At 40.4% G+C, this 20,911-nt stretch overlaps 1 protein-coding gene across 4 annotated transcripts in view; it reads left to right on the top strand.

The window, feature by feature from the left end:
* nf1a (neurofibromin 1a) overlaps positions 1 to 20,911 on the top strand; it is a 136,712-nt gene that overhangs the window by 50,570 nt on the left and 65,231 nt on the right. For 3 of the 4 annotated variants that reach the window (XM_086260646.1, XM_086260645.1, XM_086260644.1), the window contains exons 25-30: positions 6,701 to 6,882; positions 6,978 to 7,189; positions 7,400 to 7,561; positions 7,670 to 7,767; positions 8,146 to 8,281; positions 17,483 to 17,545. In XM_086260646.1, coding sequence (XP_086116772.1) covers positions 6,701 to 6,882; positions 6,978 to 7,189; positions 7,400 to 7,561; positions 7,670 to 7,767; positions 8,146 to 8,281; positions 17,483 to 17,545 — 853 coding nt within the window. The remainder of the gene's footprint in view (positions 1 to 6,700; positions 6,883 to 6,977; positions 7,190 to 7,399; positions 7,562 to 7,669; positions 7,768 to 8,145; positions 8,282 to 17,482; positions 17,546 to 20,911) is intronic. The other variant, XM_086260647.1, reaches the window with a different exon arrangement.

Below are 20,911 nucleotides of genomic sequence, written 5' to 3'. Positions count from 1 at the left end.
AAGGAAGCTGACACACGCAAGACTTTATCAAAGGTGTGAGCATCACAGCAGAGGCCTTTGTGTCAAAGTAGCTGAAGATAAAACACAGAAAAAGATGAAGGTGGTTTTCCTGGCCTGGGATTTATAAAAATATTCTGCAGTCCATCAAAAACGAAAGAAAACCATTAATCAACACATGAACATTACCTCTGAAGTTACAGTGGTTTTAGTAGAGATTTAGCATTTTGCATTTTGCATAATTTTAAAAAGTTTAAATTTGTTCAGTATTGAAGAGCAGAAATGAGGTTTTCTTTTCGGAAGAATGTAAAAGGGAAAAAAAACAGCGGCCGACAGCGCTGTAAACAACGGTAGACTTGTGCGTAACAAGCAAGCGAATAATGAAGAAAACAGATTTTTAGACGGGAAACTGTTCTTGAAGTACAGAGAGAGAGAGAGAGAGAGCGAGCTGTGCATCGCCGTGGAAGCAAAACAGCAAAAGTCAGAGTGAATTCATGACGATGTTTATGTGAAGCGTAGTTTGGATCTTCTTTTGCTGCTGGTTCGGTCAATATTGTTTGGAGAGACATCAAACTAACAGCTTTAGAATCAGCGCATAAAGGGCGTGAACACAAAGCGCGGACCCGCCGACAGATCAGAATCAGCGAGCTGTCGGCTTTCAGCCCCGATCGTGAGAAAGGCGACATCTCACTGATTCTGATCCGCGGGTCGCGCTGTGTGTTTAAGTCTACAGGGAGTGCAGAATTATTAGGCAAGTTGTATTTTTGAGGAATAATTTTATTATTGAACAACAACCATGTTCTCAATGAACCCAAAAAACTCATTAATATCAAAGCTGAATGTTTGTGGAAGTAGTTTTTAGTTTGTTTTTAGTTTTAGCTATTTTAGGGGGATATCTGTGTGTGCAGGTGACTATTACTGTGCATAATTATTAGGCAACTTAACAAAAAACAAATACAGTGGGGCAAAAAAGTATTTAGTCAGCCACCGATTGTGCAAGTTCCCCCACTTAAAATGATGACAGAGGTCAGTAATTTGCACCAGAGGTACACTTCAACTGTGAGAGACGGAATGTGAAAAAAAAAAATCCATGAATCCACATGGTAGGATTTGTAAAGAATTTATTCGTAAATTAGGGTGGAAAATAAGTATTTGGTCACCTCAAACAAGGAAAATCTCTGGCTCTCACAGACCTGTAACGTCTTCTGTAAGAAGCTTTTCTGTCCCCCACTCGTTACCTGTATGAATGGCACCTGTTTGAACTCATCATCTGTATAAAAGACACCTGTCCACAGCCTCAAACAGTCAGACTCCAAACTCCGCCATGGCCAAGACCAAAGAGCTTTCGAAGGACACCAGGAAAAGTATTGTAGACCTGCACCAGACTGGGAAGAATGAATCTACAATAGGCAAGCAGCTTGGTGTGAAAAAATCAACTGGGAGCAATCATCAGAAAATGGAAGACATACAAGACCACTGATAATCTCCCTCGATCTGGGGCTCCACGCAAGATCTCATCCCGTGGGGTCAAAATGATCATGAGAACGGTGAGCAAAGATCCCAGAACCACACGGGGGGACCTGGTGAATGACCTGCAGAGAGCTGGGACCAAAGTAACAAAGGTCACCATCAGTAACACACTACAACGGCAGGGAATCAAATCCCGCAGTGCCAGACGTGTTCCGCTGCTGAAGCCAGTGCATGTCCAGGCCCGTCTGAAGTTTGCCAGAGAGCACATGGATGATACAGCAGAGGATTGGGAGAATGTCATGTGGTCAGATGAAACCAAAGTAGAACTTTTTGGTATAAACTCAACTCGTCGTGTTTGGAGGACGAAGAATACCGAGTTGCATCCCAAGAACACCATACCTACTGTGAAGCATGGGGGTGGAAACATCATGCTATGGGGCTGTTTTTCTGCCAAGGGGACAGGACGACTGATCCGTGTTAAGGACAGAATGAATGGGGCCATGTATCGTGGGATTTTGAGCCAAAACCTCCTTCCATCAGTGAGAACTTTGAAGATGAAACGAGGCTGGGTCTTCCAACATGACAATGATCCAAAACACACCGCCCGAGCAACAAAGGAGTGGCTCCGTAAGAAGCATTTGAAAGTCCTGGAGTGGCCTAGCCAGTCTCCAGACCTCAACCCCATAGAAAATCTGTGGCGGGAGTTGAAAGTCCGTGTTGCTCGGCGACAGCCCCAAAACATCACTGCTCTCGAGAAGATCTGCATGGAGGAATGGGCCAAAATACCAGCTACTGTGTGTGCAAACCTGGTAAAGACCTATAGTAAACGTTTGACCTCTGTTATTGCCAACAAAGGTTATGTTACAAAGTATTGAGTTGTATTTTTGTTATTGACCAAATACTTATTTTCCACCCTGATTTACGAATAAATTCTTTACAAATCCTACCATGTGGATTCATGGATTTTTTTTTTCACATTCTGTCTCTCACAGTTGAAGTGTACCTCTGGTGCAAATTACTGACCTCTGTCATCATTTTAGGTGGGGGAACTTGCACAATCCGTGGCTGACTAAATACTTTTTTGCCCCACTGTATATACCCATTTCAATGATTTATTTTTACCAGTGAAACCAATATAACATCTCCACATTCACAAATATACATTTCTGACATTCAAAAACAAAACAAAAACAAATCAGCGACCAATATAGCCACCTTTCTTTGCAAGGACACTCAAAAGCCTGCCATCCATGGATTCTGTCAGTGTTTTGATCTGTTCACCATCAACATTGCGTGCAGCAGCAATGTCCAGTAGGACTGGGAGTTGAGCTTGACTCCATCCTCAATCCGAAAAGGCCCCACAAGCTCATCTTTGATGATACCAGCCCAAACCAGTACACCTCCACCTTGCTGGCGTCTGAGTCGGACTGGAGCTCTCTGCCCTTTACCAATCCAGCCACGGGCCCATCCATCTGGCCCATCAAGACTCACTCTCATTTCATCAGTCCATAAAACCTTAGAAAAACCAGTCTCGAGATATTTCTTGGCCCAGTCTTGACGTTTCAGCTTGTGTGTCTTGTTCAGTGGTGGTCGTCTTTCAGCCTTTCTTACCTTGGCCATGTCTCTGAGTATTGCACACCTTGTGCTTTTGGGCACTCCAGTGATGTTGCAGCTCTGAAATATGGCCAAACTGGTGGCAAGTGGCATCTTGGCAGCTGCACGCTTGACTTTTCTCAGTTCATGGGCAGTTATTTTGCGCCTTGGTTTTTCCACACGCTTCTTGCGACCCTGTTGACTATTTTGATTGTTCGATGATCACGCTTCAGAAGCTTTGCAATGTTGAGACTGCTGCATCCCTCTGCAAGATATCTCACTATTTTTGACTTTTCTGAGCCTGTCAAGTCCTTCTTTTGACCCATTTTGCCGAAGGAAAGGACGTTGCCTAATAATTATGCACACCTGATATAGGGTGTTGATGTCATTAGACCACACCCCTTCTCATTACAGAGATGCACATCACCTAATATGCTTCATTGGTAGTAGGCTTTCGAGCCTATACAGCTTGGAGTAAGACAACATGCATGAAGAGGATGATGTGGACAAAATACTCATTTGCCTAATAATTCTGCACTCCCTGTATCGTGATAAATATTTTTGGCCATGTTGCCCTGCCCTACCGATCAGGACAGATGAAGTACAGTCATAGAATTAGGAAGTGCAGTGGATTCACTGTGTCTTTATGGATTCGCTAGCTTAGTTAAGCTTGTAGCTTCCCTCCTGCACCTTTGGCACTCAGTGTGTAAGATATTTAGCTACTCCTCAGCCTTTAGTAATGATGATGCCTGTAAGAAATTTAGGCTGTATACTGCTTTGGAAGCTAGGCTCAATGCACAAGTACTCTCTGAAACGATGGGTTTCAGAGTGTAGCACTGAGTATGCCGTTTCCTATGTGATAGAGGCCTTTAGCGCTCGAAGCAGCTGTGAAAACAGGCTGACTAGTTTTAAACTGAAGCCCTCATTACACCGCCAACCCATTTATGTCTCAGAGGTCACTAAATTAAAAGTCAGAAACCAGAAACCTGGTTACAGGATGTTGTTTATGTTAGTTTAAATGAGTCAGCACCCCTGAGTAATCCTATCTGTCTCTGAGGTCTATGGGCAATTCCTTGAACTTGATGACTTGGTTTGTTCTCTGACATATACTGTCAAATATGGGATCTTATATAGTCAGGTGTGTGCCTTTCCATATTATGTCCAGTCAATGAAATTTACCACCATTGGACCCAAATCAAGTCGTAGAAACATCTGACAAATGATTACTTTGTCAATTTGGGTTTTTGTTTGTTTTAGTTTTAGGGATCTTTATAGGGCTAATTATCAACCTCTGTTATGAGGAAAAGTCACATCTATCAAGATGTGTGTAGTTCCTAAATTTCTTTATGTGTTTTAAAAAAATCTTTCTTTTCCAACCTTAATTGCCAACTGCATATCTTCATAAAACTTCATGAAAGACAGCTGAGGGTACATGAAAATATCTTATAGTTAGTTAGAACAATGAGCGATATGTCACTTCCAAACATATATTATTGCTGGGCATCAAATATTGGAACATTGTTGTTAGCTCCAGTTGGATGGTGTTGGAAGGAGCTTTACTTGAACACATCTCTCCTTCAGCTTTTCTAGGCTCTAGACTACCTTTCATACAGCCAGTCTCAACCTATCCAATTTATTATTCAATCCAGATGTTTTTGATAAAGTAAAAATTTAGAATAAATTTATATCACCGCTTATGGCCACAGCATGGTGGTGGAATTGGTGTAACACGCTGAGGCGTGAAGGGCTAAGCATGGGGCCTGGCAGCATGAGGTCATTAAGTTTGGCAGTTTGCTGGTAGAGGAAGGAGCAGTTGAAGACTAGGGGGGCTTTGTTGTTGTGATGGACAAGACTGTGTGGAATGTAAGTTGAACCATTCACCTCCTCTGGAGTAGGGCTGGGCCATATCATACCGTTCATGGTAATACCGGTATAATGTTGGGCAACGATAAGAAAATGAAATATCGCCATAGAATATGGGTAAAACGCGCATGCGCAGTGCCTTTTTTTCATACGCATATGGTGGAAAGCATGGCGGCGATGGAGAATGATAAGGGTGAAAGCAGATCGTTGAATGAAACGGATGAACCAGAACTGGTTTGTAAAAATGCTGCAACTTCAGTGGTGTGGGACTGGTTTAGCTTTCGTCCGTCAGATACACAACAAAGCACTATTTTTGGTGGAGCATGCTAGCGGGCCGTTATTACCGTGTTTTTTGGGAAATACGGTGCACTTAAAATCAATCCAGTGATTTTTCTGAAAATCGACAGTGCCCCTTATAATCCCGTGTGCCTTATGTATGAATTCTGGTTGTGTTTACTGACCTCGAAACGATTTTATGTACACGGCGCTCGAAAATCTGTCAAATGTTTTAGTACGACTTTGCTAAGCTACGAAGCCGCACCTCTTGATGGATTGTCGGAGCATTACGGCTATCGTAGGCAGGAGCCTTGCGGAGTGATACGTACTGTGCTTCAACATAATATTACAGTACTGTGTGTGTATAACCTCTTTTTGAGTTTTGTGGATATCATACATGGTTATGCTGAGGCCCAGAATCCTAAATGTCGGAGCAGGATCATCTGTCCAAGACATTAGAGAATGAGGGGAACACCCCCCCCCCCCCCCCCCCCCCAAAAAAAAAAAAAACAAACAAAAAAACACAAAGGACTGCTTTCTGGCTGTCCTCGCACTCTGCTTCTCTATTCTGCCAGACAGGCGGCGATGAAGCCACCCTCGTGGATTCCCAGCAGCAGTCTGACTAAGGTGTGGTCTGCTCAAACATGAACATTAAGAGGCTTATTTACTCACATAATAGTAAGATGCAAGGAGCCGTTCTTAAGGAAGGGAAGAAAAGAGAAAAGGCTGAGGTATCCAAAATTACCTGAATCTTGACAATCAGTGGCAACAGGTCTAATGAAGCCATTGATCCAGATTTGTTTTGTATCAAATTGTGGTTTATATGCATGGAGGAGGTCAGAAGAAAGGTACAATAGTATCTACAGCTACATACAGTGGTTTCGAGCTGCATTTCAGCCAGTGGTATTTGGAGATCTTGATGCAAGATCTTTCAAGTGTCCTTCAAGAAGTGTGGACAACTGCTAAAAGAAATGACAAGAAAGCTTACCTAATAGAGTTCAGGCTGTTTTGAAGAATAAAGGTGACTTTACCAAATGAGTGTAGAACTGTACAAATTCAGTAACTGCCTTTAATCAGTGCACCTATTTCCCATTTTCCTCGCAAGAAATGGCGAGTGGCCCAAGAATCTTCCACATTACTATCTGTATGAGAATACAGGGATGTCTCCTTGATGTTGGGAATGGGGCTGAACACTGAGACAAACCTCTGTTCAGCCCACTGCTGCAGATTGCAGTGTCACTGATGCCTGATTTCAGACAGAATTATACAGTTTACAACGGACCACGTTTACTTTTCCGTTTTGGTTTTTCATTTGTTTTGTTTTTGCCAAATACTGTCACATTCAGTACACTTCCAGTAATGATTTTACAACTGGGTTTCTGAAATTTGTCACTGAAAATGTGAACCCCCGTGAAGGTATACAAATAAAAGATGCACAGTATAGTGAGACTATAGAAAACCCATCTTTTCTCATTTAGCTGTTGTTTTTGGTGGTGTGCAGGTACTTTACTCTGTTCATGAACCTGCTGAATGACTGCAGTGAGGTGGAGGATGAAGGCCAGGCAGTTGGGGGACGTAAGAGAGGAATGTCCCGACGTCTGGCATCCCTTCGACATTGCACCATCCTAGCAATGTCCAATCTACTCAATGCTAATGTGGACAGTGGTCTTATGCACTCAATTGGTAAGTAAGGAAATATATAAGGCAAAATGAATCTGTTGTGAGGAAGTCCAGTAGTTTATTTTAGTAAATTTACATTTTGGTTTCCTCTTTTTCAGGTCTCGGTTATCACAAAGATCTTCAGACTCGAGCCACATTTATGGAAGTGCTGACCAAGATCCTTCAACAGGGAACAGAGTTTGACACACTGGCTGAGACTGTGTTGGCTGACCGCTTTGAGAGGCTGGTAGAGCTGGTCACCATGATGGGAGACCAAGGAGAGCTGCCCATTGCCATGGCATTAGCTAATGTGGTTCCAGGGTCTCAATGGGTGTGTGGCTTCTTTTTGTTTTTAACCACGGATTTAAAATTGAATGTTGACATATGTTACCTACGACAATGTCGTAGGTAACATAATGCTACTACACATTTGCACAGACCTTTCAGAGGCCTTTTTTCCCTTTTTTAATGAATGGGTGTGTTCATAATGTTGCTTTAATACAGTGAAAGCCTATGTAATAGTTACTCTATGTGTTTTCAGGATGAACTAGCACGAGTCCTGGTGACACTGTTTGATTCCCGACACCTACTCTACCAACTCCTGTGGAATATGTTTTCTAAAGAGGTGGAGCTAGCTGACTCCATGCAAACCCTCTTCAGAGGAAATAGCCTGGCCAGCAAGATAATGACCTTTTGTTTCAAGGTAGAAACCCTGCCTGACTCTTCTTGTGAATTCTTTAGAAATGCTTCTTAACTGCCTCTTAGGACATGTTGTTTGCATGATTTAAGCTGTCACTCTTTCTTTTTTCAGGTATACGGGGCAGCCTATCTACAGAAGTTACTGGAGCCTTTATTGAGAGGAGTCATCACAACCCCTGAACACATTAGCTTTGAGGTGGACCCCACCAGGTTAGTACCTCCATCTCTGCAGACAGCTTAGACTGAAAAACTGAAGCCCTTCTTTTTCTTAATGCCTTTTGAGAAATGGCCTAGGTAGCAGATGTTGGAGAAATTTAAGTGGTAACAAAATTATAGCATGAACAAGGAGGAGCTTCCTCTGCAAGTCACTGGCAAATTTCTTCTCATACGTTACGAATTTTGTGCTGCCATACACTGGCTTTTTCCCCGTTTGCCATAGTTTAGTCACTGGAACTGCTTCAAATAAAAAAACACAAACTATGTGTTGGATGCATGTATCAGCTAAGTGCTGCCCACTATTTCTATATGGTCACAAGAACTGAAAGACTAATAGAACTGAGTTTTTTTTGTTTGTTTTTTTGTCATCAGATTGGAACAAGGTGAGAACCTCGAAGAGAACCAGAGGAACCTGCTGCAAATCACTGAGCGCTTTTTTCAGGCCATCATTAGTTCATCAGGCGAATTTCCCCCACAGCTCCGCAGTGTCTGCCACTGTCTCTACCAGGTAGACCCCTGATTTTTTTCACTCCAACATGAGTCCACAGTTGCTCACTCAATTTGTCTGCTCTTGCCTGTGTGCACATAGTGTCACTTTAACATTTCAAGCTCCTACCTCTTCACTCTAAGGCCGCCTGATGCCGCTTGATTCACTGCTTCTACATAACATGAATCAGTGCACAACTATACAGAACTTTAAACTGCTGGACTCATAAGTTAGGACCTTTCAAAGATCCTTTAAAGCTTGAGATTTGGTGGAACACGTTGCAGATGATTCTAGTGCAGAGCCTGTTTTTCTTTTGTTTTTTTGTTTTTTAAGGTTTTGCCATCTTGACATCTAACAGGATCACTAGTCATTATTTTCAATTAAAAGCAAGGTTATCTGAAAACTTTATACAGTTTTTGTTGGTCACAGTCTTTTCCTTTTTCATCTTGACCTGAGATATTTTTTGATTCTCTTGATTTAAACTGAACTAAAGCTGGTAATTTCTTTTCTATTAATCAGTTAACTTGCTAGTGCTAGACGTAATTGGCAGTGTGCACTACTGCCAAGTACAAGCTAGCAGAACCAGCGAGTTCTCTATGTACAAACACACAGTGCCTGTGACCATGTTAGCTGGATGTAATTTGTCCAATAAAAAATATTCTGCATTTGACTGAACTATGAATTCCTACCTCAGTAGGAAAGTGGCTGCAAATGCAGTTTGTGTGTGCAAGCATAGCAAGTATTAATCACACACATGAATCCATGTGATATTCCACATTAAAACACTATGGTCTGCAGGATTGTTGATACAGTCAAGCCCATACTTTTTCATAACCCTGGCAAGTTTTGACTTAGTTACTTTTATTCAATCAGCAAGTTTTTTAGCTTTTTTTTAGTTTTTTTTTTTTTTTACCAGAAATGACACAAACGTCTCCCAAAAGATAATAAGATGATGTACAAGACGCATCATTTTGGAGGGGAAAAAAAAATCTCATCTTTTATTTACATTTGAGCAAAAAGTGTCACGTCCAAAATTATTCATACCCCACGCAATAATCAATAGAAAGACCTCGATTACAGCAATCAAACTCTTCCTATAATTGCAGACCAGCTTTTTGCGTGTCTCCACAGGTATTTTTGTCCATTCATCTTTAGCAATGAGCTCCAACTCTTTCAGGTTGTAGAGTCTTCTTGCCATCACCCTGATCTTTAGCTCCCTCCACAGATTTTCAATTGGTTTCAAGTGAGGAGTCTGGCTGGGCCACTGCAAAACGTTAATATTTTTGTCTGCTAACCATTTCTTCACCGCTTTTGCTGTGTGTTTTGGGTCATTGTTGTGCTGAAATGTCCACTGGTGCCCAAGGCCAAGTTTCTCTGCAGACTGCCTGATGTTATTGTTGAGAATCTTCTTGTATTGCTCTTTTCTCATGGTGCCATTTACTGTGATTAGGTTCCCTGGTCTGTTGGCTGAAACATAGCCCCAAAGCATTAGGTTCCCAACACCATGTTTGACAGAGGGGATGGTGTTCTTAGCAAAACGTTTCTCCTTTTTTGCTTTTGTTTTGTTTTGTTTTTTATGCCAAATGAAGGAAACATCATTGTGTCCAAACAATTCAATTTTTGTTTCATCTGATTGTAACACGGAAGACCAGAACTCTGCTTCTTTGTCCAGATGAGCATTTCCAAAGGCCAAGCAGGCTTTTGTGTGCCTTCTCTGGAGATGTGGCGTCTTCCTTGGTCTGCATTACTGGAACATAGCACTGTCCAGTTTCCGTTGGATTGTCTGCCTTGAGACATTGCCACTAGTAGAGCACAGATTCACCAGTATGGTCTTGGTGGTGATCCTTGTAATTCTATTTCACACCTCTCACCATCCTGCTGGCCAGCACAGGTGTTACTTCCAACCACATCCTCTGAGATGTTCCACACTGCGGAACATCTTGTATTTTTTTTAATAACATTGGAACTTGAAAACCTTTAGATATAACCTTGTAGCCCTTTCCTGACTTGTGAGCAGCCACAATGCACAGCTGCAGGTCCTCACTGAGCTCCTTTGTCTTAGTCATGCCTGTCCACAAGGAGCTGCTGTTTTTCACCTGTTAAATTGATTAAAACACCTGTTCTCAGTGAATCAGGGTAATGAGAATGCTGTAGAACATCTTGGACTGTTTGGAATGGTATAGAACTTTAGATTTTCCAAGAGACTGTGACAGTTTGTGATGGGTATGAATAATTTTGGACATTACACTTTTTGCTCAAATGTAAATAAGAGCTCAGAAATATTTTTCTCCACAATGATGCCTCTTTTACATCATCTTATTGTCTTTGGGAGACACCTGTGTAATTAATGGTTGAATAAGAGTAACGTCAAGTCAAAATTTGCCATGAATAATTATGGGCTTGACTGTATTTACACAATGCATTCATCTTTGTGTGACAAAATTGTTACCATGAACATCCACTCAGAAATTAGAGAGCTAAAAACATCTTTGAATATAAACACTAAAACTTGCTACTCCTGGTGCCATCAATTGCATGCACTAAATGAAGAAAGATTATAGCCACTGAGCATTCATGATACAGGCTCCTCAGAGCTATGTTGTAGTTCAAATTACTGAACACCTATGAAATTATTTAAAATTCCCCTGAGCAGGAGTAATATTGTAGTGAGGGCAGTTGGGCTTGTTAACCAGAAAGCATACAGATAAAATAAAACATAAAAGTAGAGAACACATGATGGTAAAAACTAGTAAAAGCAGTGTGTGGCCTAGGAAAAACAAGTTAAGTTGGTATAAGCCAGACTTAAACGGAGTGAAATTTCTCCCTAACTACTTTTTCAGTAACTCCAGATTTGAGTGCATTTAAAAAAAAACAAACAAACCCAAAAACTGTGATCACACCTTTTTCATTGTCATGATCTAAGTCAACATTTGATTCTTTTGTTTGATCGAATCACTGTAAAAGAAAATCTTTTGCACACTCCTACACTTCCTCTGTCTTTATTATCAGCGCTTTCAATGAAACAAAGATTCTTTTGGGAGATTTTTTTGCCATCATTTATTTTTTCCGGCATCTGACCAGAATGCCTCGAGGGCGCCTCCTGGGTGAGGTTTTCTGGGCATGTCTCCCCAGGAGAAGGCCCTGAGGCAGACCAAGTTTAAATCCAGGACACGGAGGCGAGATTACATCTCGCTGTCTTGGAACGCCTTGCTGTCCCATGAAAGAGCTGGAGGAGGCGGTGAAGATCTGGAGATATGTTATAATTAGGTTGAGAGAGAGGGGTCAAAATTTCATTCAGAAAATCAAAGTCTTGAAGGCAGATAAACTTGCTGGCTTTGCAGTTCATGGTAGTACCTTAACTTTACAGCCTCTTGTCCCCAGGAAAGTATTTACAAATCATCTCAGCAGTAAACCTGCTTTACCCGTACATGAGCTAGACTGTTTAAGCAGAGCAGTGATTTTAAATAAGCTACTTTCATACAGTAAACTGAACTGGGTATCAGGGATGAGTAGCATAATGGAATTTAGATTCATGAATATTATTTTTAGTACCATCAAAACTAATTTTATCTTATTAAACTGACTCAGGAGTGTCATATTAACTTGGCAGAATATAACAGAGTTAAAACTGTTTTTGTTTTGTTTTTTAAATTGATGATACAAATATTGTGATAGGTGCAGTGTTTGTGACAATAAAGCTACATCAAAAGTGCAACATGCATCCGACCGTTGTTGCCAAGAATTCTACCACTGTAAAAATACAGCCACTTAAAATGGCTACCTCATCCCTGACAGGACCATGATGGGATTCTGACTGATTGCTGGCTAGTGGGTGAGTGTAATCATCCCCCACCTGTGACGTGGCTGATGCAACCATGAGTAGCAAATACCCCTAAACGGCAGTTAAGAAAACCAGTGGTAATCTCTAGTGTATCCACCAGGTGGAGCAGTGTTGAGGCGCATTTATTTACAGGCTTGGGATCTATGAAGAAGCTTGTGTGCAAGAATATTATTTGTCTGGATTAAATTTTCTTTTAAATTGTATCTCTTTATTAGATTACATTGAAATTAATGAATGAATGAAAAACTGTTTACTAGAAATAGTTTTGGTAACTTTAAGTATAAATGACCTCTGGCTAAAAGCGGCAGTTTTGACTGGTTGTATCTGTATGTCCTTATAGTGCGGCATCTAAAGGAATATTATATTATATTATAATATTGTAATATTATAAGCCATACATCAAAAGATAATGCTACATTTTTAAAGGGCTGAAATTTGGCTTTAAAATAATTGTTAATCCAATTTTTAACTTTCTTTCATTGTAACTCAATATGAACTTCAACTGCTATAAAAAGGGGTCAAGCAAAGGCACTTGAACAAGTTAATCACATTCTTCAGTAATGAGTCATACTTTAACAGCTTCTTAACCGTGTGGTATCTTGCATTCCACATTATATTCAAGACAATGAGAATAAGAAGGAAAAAACCCTAAAAAAGTGATATGAAACAAGGTTTCATTTTCATTTCAATATTCTTTTTCTAGAGGTGAAACTCTTGCAAATATGTATGGTGTAAGGCCAACTGCAAAAATACTCCTCTTCCGACTTTCAGTCACAAAACTGACACTGAGCCTCTTTAGTGAATCCAGCATATTTTAATGTGAAAAGAAGGCTTTTGGTTGTCACAGATGTTAGTCTGGCCCTAATTGTTCCTTCTTCTTTAAAATACCAACCTTTGTAATGAAGGGTTATTTTTCGCAGCCTGTTCTTGTTTATTTGAAATCAGTAAAACAGCAAAGTAAGATGTTTGTTTTGTAGTCTATCTTTTGCATATCATAGTTTCACAATGCAGACATCCATTTCTCAGCGCACGGCTTTTCTCCTAGAATGCTGTTTTCATCAAGGTCAAGGAAAGGAGGCTAGAAATGGGAAATAGGAGGTACTTTTGGAACGCACCCTAGATCTCTTTGCTGGCCTGGGAACAGCTCAGTATTAGGGCTGGGCCATATCATACCATTCACGGTAATACTGGTATAATGTTAGGCAATGATAAGAAAATGAAATATCGCGATAAAATATGAGTAAAACGCGCATGCACAGTACCTTTGTTTTCATACGCACATGGTAGAAAAAGCATGGCGGTGACGGAGAATGAGAAGGGCGTGTCAGGGTGAAAGCGGATCGTTGAATGAAACAGATGAACCGGAATTGGTTTGTCAAAATGCTGCGACTTCAGTGGTGTGGGACTGGTTTAGCTTTCGTCCGTCAGATACACACCAAAGCAGATTTTTTTTAGTAGAGCAAGCAAGCGCACCATCATTATTACCGTTATTACCGAGCTGATTTTATTTGGTACACAGCGCTCAAAAATCTGACAAAAAATGTTTTAGTGCAACTTTGCTTAAGTACGAAAGCCGCACCGCTCGAAAGCCGAGCATTACGGCTACCGTAGTCAGGAGTCATGCGGAGTGATACGTACTGTGCTTCAACATAATATTACAGTACTGTGTGTGTATAAGCTCTTTTTGAGTTTTGTGGATATTATACATGGTTATGCTGAGGATATGTCGGCCAATTTCCACTGGAAATGCCTTTTGGTTAAACTGTCAGCGAGGAATTTGCATTTGCACTGTTACATTTTTATATAACTTTAATGCACATAAAAAACAGCTGCTTGTTTAAGTGAAAATACGTTGATGGGTTCTTTTTTCCACTAATAAAGTTGTGGAGTGGTAAAGTATTTTGTCTCGGGTCAATTAGATCGTCAGTTGTACCGTTATCGCAAATTTTCAAATATATATCGTAATAAATATTTTTGGCCATATTGCCCTGCTCTACTCTGTATTCCCTCGGGTAAGCTGAAGGCAGTTGCTGGTGAATGGAAAGTCTGGCCCTCCTTTCTTAGGCCGCTGCCCACATGACCCAGCCTCGGATAAGCAGAAATACAGGGAGTCTATTAGAGACTAGTGACAGTAGCAATGATTAGTCAACTAGTTGTGTACATCCTTAGACATAATTGTACCCATGGGTTTTCACTTTTTGCTTTTAATCAGTTTTTATTTTATGCTAGGTCAGTTTTTAATGCTCAGCCTTAAAAACCTAATGGGGTATTGTTGACACCCAAGGTTGTGAATGGGATAACTTGAGAACAAAACATGGAGGACTTTCAAATTTATACCATAAATATATCTACAAGGAGGCTGAGGGGTACCAATTGCTGCCACCAGTCTTTTTTCCTTTTGTGGTTTAACCCAGCTGACCCAAAAGGAAAGGCTTGGACACTGCTAGCATAATGGACAGGTTTTTGACGAGGCTCCCACACAAACACAAAGCAGAAGAGGAAGCAACGCCAAATATGTTTCCAAACCAAAGACTACAAAATATGATGAAGCATATCTTGCTTTTAGCTTCACCTGCACAATGGTGGTGCCAAGGTAGGTATCCCCGAAAAAATCTGAAGTTCACTCTGATGCCTGATGTAAATGGAGGAACAGTAACTGTGTGTGTAAAAGCGTGTAAAAACTGCAGATAGTAAGATTAACAGCAATAGTATTTTGTCTATATCGGCCATTGTAGAAATTCATCTCATGTAAACAATAACATGGCGCACAGCGTGACGTCATGAAAGGCGCTCGCCTTTGATGTTGCGTGACTATTCCTTGTCCACACGTAAACGCAAAAACTGAGTTTTCGAAAATCTCCACCCTGGCAGGAGTTTTTCAGGCCCAAACGCATAGAAAAAACTGTTTTCTAAAAATACCTTTGTAGGTGGGGGCGTAACGTAAAAGGATAGTAGTTTATTTTATTGCTACCTGTAATTTATTGCAGTTTACTTTTATTTATTTAATTGTTTACAAAAGGTTTGAGGTGTGAAATTAATTGCGTTGGAGTTTGAAAACAATATGTGGGTGTTTGTGGTTGGAGGGGGTGGTCTTGTAAAACAAAGGGGACCCAGCAAAAAAAGTTTGGGAACTGCTGTTTTAAAGCTCATGGGAACAATTAAGTTAGAGCAGTTGTGACGCAAGCTTTACTTTTGTTGGTCACTATACCAACACAAGTAAGTTTTTTTTGGTTCTCCCATTTCCAGTTAACTTCGCTGTAGCTGTAGATACTTCTCCTATTTTGGCCCACTTGACAACCAGTCTGCAGACTGATGTGTCATCTACTTTCGGTGATGTGCATTTAGTATCTAAGAGGACTGCGTGGGAGTGTGTCTGGTGTGGGTGGAGAGTAGGACATTAAAAGTCTAAATTGCACCCTTTTTCTGGGTTTTTCCAGAAAAAACGCTCACAGAACAATCAGAGGTTTGGAGGTGGAGGACATGTTAGTAAGTTGGTTAAGGTGATACAGAATGTCCCCAGGGGCAGAGATTGGTGATTAAAACAGACTTCGGTGGACATATAGGGAAACAAAACACAGATGTTTGGTGGGTATGGTGTTATGGAGAGGAATGGAGAATGGCAGATGGTGGTGGATTTTACAAAAAGGATGGCTGTAGTCAACAGATATTTCAGTAAGAGGGAGGATAGGTCAAGATATAGGAGTTGAGGTCGGTGCACACACATGGTGGGAAAGATGGGAGTGGAATGGTAGAGACCTGCTATGATGTATGGTTTGGAGACAGTGGCACTAAACAAAAATAGGAGTTCGAAGTGAAGATGGCAGAGTTGTAGATGTTATGGTTTCAGTGGGAGTGACCAGAGTAGACAAGATTAGAAAGGACTATCAGAGGGACAGCTCAGGATGAGTGAACGTTAGAGAGGCATGGTTGAGATGTTTTAAAAACCTGCAGAGGGCTAGTGGGTATCTTGGACAAAGGATGCCAGGTGTGCAGGAGAAGAGGAAAACCTCAGAGGAGGTTCAAGGATAGTAGTGTAGGATGACATGCAGAGGGTTAGTGTGACAGAAAAGGATGCTACAGACAGGGTGAGGTGTAGGCACATGATCAACCCTTCAAAAGGGCAACCAAAAGAAGATGAAGCTGTAGATACGGACCAATCAGCAGTTGACTTGTTGATAGGCAAGTGCATGAGTGGAGCCCACCAGTTGGAGACTTGCAGACAGAGAATCAAATATCGCCCAAAGTAGAGAGCACACACTCAATATAAAACAGAAAAAAACACTAAATTACAGGACAATAACACAACATTTCAGGAGATGTAGTGGCAATTGTGCTCTTTCGCTGGGACGATCAACACACAAGCATCTGGAATAAGTCTGACTTTCCCACCACCAGCGCTCCTCTATGAATGTAGCCATTTTTGATTGCTTGAAAATAGTGATGAAAATACAAGCTCACTGTCTATTGGAATATATAAATTTACCATTCATCCCTTTATTCATTGATTCATTTTCTTCAGCTTTTCCACTTTGGGGTAGCATGGGGGCTGCAGTTTGTCACAGGTTAAGAGCATTTCATTGGACAGGTCGCAATCTATATCCAGATTAATCCTTAGAGACAACCAGGTCACATTCACACCTATATCCAGTTTTGAATTGCCATTAAACCTAATCTCATGCATGTCTTTGGATTGTGTGAGAAAACCGGAATAACCGAAGGTGCTACAGACAATTAGAGATGGAGGACAATATCTCTCAAGGCCAAATCAAGCAGTGGATTAGGTGTGATCACATCATGGGAGAATGACAACTGACTGCTTTTTATCACAAAGACATGTACCAAATAATATTATCTAATTGCAATTTTCAGTTATATTTGAGTTCAGATGTTCTGTCTTTTCTACCTGGATGTCCCATGAAGCCACGGAGAAATCCAGAATATGCCAACATACCCTCACTATAGTATTTTCCACTCGTAATCAAAAAGTGAAAAAAACAACAACTTTGTCTCAGCTTTCAAGATTTAAAATGATTCGGAGACACACACAAAAAGTCTTTGATTTTTATTGTATCTGCTTATATATTTCATTTCCTGTTCTCCACCTTGGATATCGTGTCACAAGTGTGTAGATACACACATTTGTGTACACCCGTCTGCTAAAGTAAAAGACTGGTAGTGCATGCATTAACACGCTTTATGTGCCCTGAGCAGTGAAACGGCATTTTTTTATTTTTCTTTGTGCTTTCCTAGATAAAAATGTATGTTTAAATGGTTAGGGCTATGCTACCTGTGTGTGTGTGTGTGTGTGTGCGCGCGTGTGTTGGTGTGTGTGTCTGTTTAGCTGGTGCTGTGACCATATTGTGCTCATCTCTGTTCTGTAGGCTACTTGCCACTCTCTACTGAATAAAGCAACAGTAAAAGAAAAAAAGGAAAGCAAAAAAGCAGTAAGTTTGGAGAATCTATTTTACCTCAGATACTTTTACCCCTAAAGCAAAAAAGCTTTTTTTTGCATTTTATTTCTTTTTGTTGTTTGTTTGTTTTTGTTTTGTTTCTTTTTTTCAGTTTTAATTTGGTTTTTCACTGGAAATGTTTTGTTTTTCCATATTCAGCTTTGTGTACAACCCTCTCTTGAAATCATTGTACTAATACTGGCATCACTTGATGTATTTTTGATTAACAGTTTCCAGGAAATAGAAGCATTCTGTCTTCTCTTTTCTTTCTGGGCTTTCTGTTTGCACTCTAGGTGACCTTTTCTCAGAACATTTCATCTGCACCATCATTGTAATCTTTTAACTTACATCACTTATTTTAGTAAACTGTCACAGATGCACAGCAGCACATCTCGCCTGCTCTGGTGGGGACATAGCCTTTTAAGACTTTTAGATGAAATATTCTGATATATTGGCCTCTTGCTGTAATGAGTTGCATTTCACAGCTGATGTGAAATGCCACCATTATGACAGTATGTCCCCACAGTTTTTTCTTTGTTCGTTTGTTTTTAACTAGAAACTCATCCAGAACCTTGATTCTTTTATTCAAATGTTGGTGCTGATGTGCAGTTTTGTTGCCACTTGTTTATCAACAATTCCTCCATCTCCTCTTCCTTCTGAAATAGTTTACTGATGTTGTTGCATCAGTAGAGCATAATTCTGGGGTTCTGACATGAACTGCGGATTATGATCCACCTCAACCCTGCTTTAAAGCAGTTCTGACATTTTGGTGCAATAATATAAAAGGTATATCATTTTTGGTTTTTGGTCTAAATGTTCTAAACTGTGAAAAAGCATGGTCCCAAAATGCCTGATGACTTTGTTGATAATCAGACTTTTGCTCTACCACTACATTCAGGTCTATATTTAATCTTTAAGCAAATACAGTGACATTCACATACTTATAGACTCTTGTATTAATTACTTTTAAAGTTTTTTTTTTTTTTAAAGGATTTTTGACGATTTTGCTTCATTTCAGCCAGACATGGGGAACTTGGGGAGACTTAGGGAAACATTTCTCTAAGGCGAGTGTCAGTAGTTTCCCCAAACTTTGAAGTGGAACATTTTTGCTTTTGCAGGCACTGGCTTTACCTACAGGAAGTTGTGCATCATTTACTCTTTGCATCTAGGAGAGCAGCCACTAACTTTCTGTGACCTTTTAAAATTCAAAATATCAAAGTAAAATACATGAATTACAGCAGGCAAACATAAAACTTTTTACATTTTAGAGCTTCTTGGTTTTATCTATACCGTTCTGTCATAAATAATTCACCCTTACTTACACGGACAACAGTGTGGAGATACAGCTTTGTTAATGTTTTAGTTATGAAGCCCCTTGAGTTGCTATAAAAAATGCTTTTTATCAACTGTCATCTTTGTATTGTGATTGTTACTTTATTATGAACTACCAAGAAACCTAACTTGCCAATAATAGCATAGTCCTTTTCAGGACATTTTGCGTATTTCCTGCTCTATATTTCATTTAACACTGTTTGTCCACAAATTATAAACACTGATTGTAATTTGTAGTCACAAATTTGACCATTTGTAGAGTTTTTGGTCAATTCTAGTACTTGCGGTACACACAGACTTTCTTTAAGGGTTGTTTAAACTGAAAATGTTCTGAAATGTCCATTGACTTTTGATCCTCAAAGTTTTGATCTGATACCACAGTCAGTTCAGTGTAGTTGGTTGTTGTGATTATTTAGAAAATGAAAAAATATAAAAAGACCATTATCACCAAGAACATCACTGATAACACCATTATGTTAAGAACATAGACACAAAAGTAGTTCACAAACATCCTAGAAACATTGGTTTATGATGAAGCATGTCCAGGTCTACTATAAATCTTGCTTTGTGAAATGATTGATAGAAGGCTAGGGAGAAAGAGGAGATGAAGCCAAAATTAAACTCTTTGGTATCAGCTCAACCTGCTGTATTTCAACATGTAGGTTTACTTCTTAGGCATCTTCTTCATTGCACCTTTCTGCAGCTCCAATAGTCGGCTAACCTTCCTCCCTACTACCTTGATCTTGGCCTCTAGTCTCCTTCTCTCAATGGAGGGTACTGCTTCTTGTGGCTGTTCATCTCACTGATCACTGCCACTGTAGTGTAGATCAGCTGGTTGCTCTCGGTAATGGTTGCAGAATGTATTGTCCGCGGGAAGTGTATCCTTCAAGCTCGGGTCCTCTACCAGGTAGGTAGGTAGGTAGGTAGATATAAGGGACATAGAGAGATCTCCAGCATGTCCTTGGTCTCTGCCCGGGCCTCAAACCATTAGGACATGCCCAGTCAGAACACCTTACCCAGGAACTGAATCTGGTGACTACTCTTACTGAGGCAGCTGGCTAGTGGCTAGCTCTAAGCTCTGGACAGCTTTAGTTTTGTCTGTGTACCTTTGTTGTTACAACCTTTTTTTGGTGGTTCCTTCAATGTTTACTTTGGTTAACTATACCTTAACTCATAGTGAAAAGCTTACATGCAATTGTCATGTTAGTGTGTGGCTGTGAGTGTGCATCTGACTATTTTTCTGTGCCAGTGTGAATGTGTTGCACATGCATTAAACACGCAACATACATGTCATACACGTCTGACCAACTGGTCACCAATCAGGTCCAAGAACATAAAAAATTGACGATATCTTTCCCACCGATTCCCAACTCCTGATGTACATAGATGTTATTGGAAACTGTTCCAGCAACCTGGTTGTGCCTCTAAGTAAATGCTGTTCCAACTTGTATTCCATCTGCAGGGTACTTTTGCGTAGCTTACAACTTTCAGCTGTGGTAGACTGTTGCCTTTAGAGGTCTAGTGCTTAGGCTTTGTTCTTGTGCTGGTGGGATAAGAGCTTCTGGTATCCTTTAGGCTGGACTCTTGTAGTCAGTGGTAGGATTTCTTAATGTCAACAGCCTCGCTATCTCTCGATGGTACATCTTGTGCAGCGGCTTGGTCTTTAATAATAGTTCCTGTGCTGTTCCTCTTCACCACCTGTCTTAATCTACCTGAGGCATTCCTGGACCAGTGCATCTAAGTGTGAAATGTGTTAATGTGTGGTCTGTGTTTCCTCCCGGATTGTGGCTCTGACACTCACTAATCCTTGCCCTCTGTTGCTCATAGCAGGTTAGCGAGTTTTCATGTGTTGTCATCAGTGTCATCTATCTACCAATGAACAGGTCACCCAACGCGCATTTATCATATGCATTTTCTGCATGTAATAAAACAACTGCTGATGGGTGGTTGGAATGAGATGTAAAATAAATAACATAATAAAGTTATAGGTTACCGTCATTCTTTTAGTAACTTAGTTTGATCCACAAG

Source organism: Aulonocara sp. 'chitande type north' Nkhata Bay, linkage group LG14, assembly GCF_057382095.1.
Source record: "Aulonocara sp. 'chitande type north' Nkhata Bay isolate Kocher_YH1m ecotype deep benthic linkage group LG14, A_spYH_male_GT1.1, whole genome shotgun sequence".
NCBI classification, from domain to species: Eukaryota; Metazoa; Chordata; class Actinopteri; order Cichliformes; family Cichlidae; genus Aulonocara; species Aulonocara sp. 'chitande type north' Nkhata Bay.
This window is presented reverse-complemented; position numbering and strand designations above follow the sequence as displayed.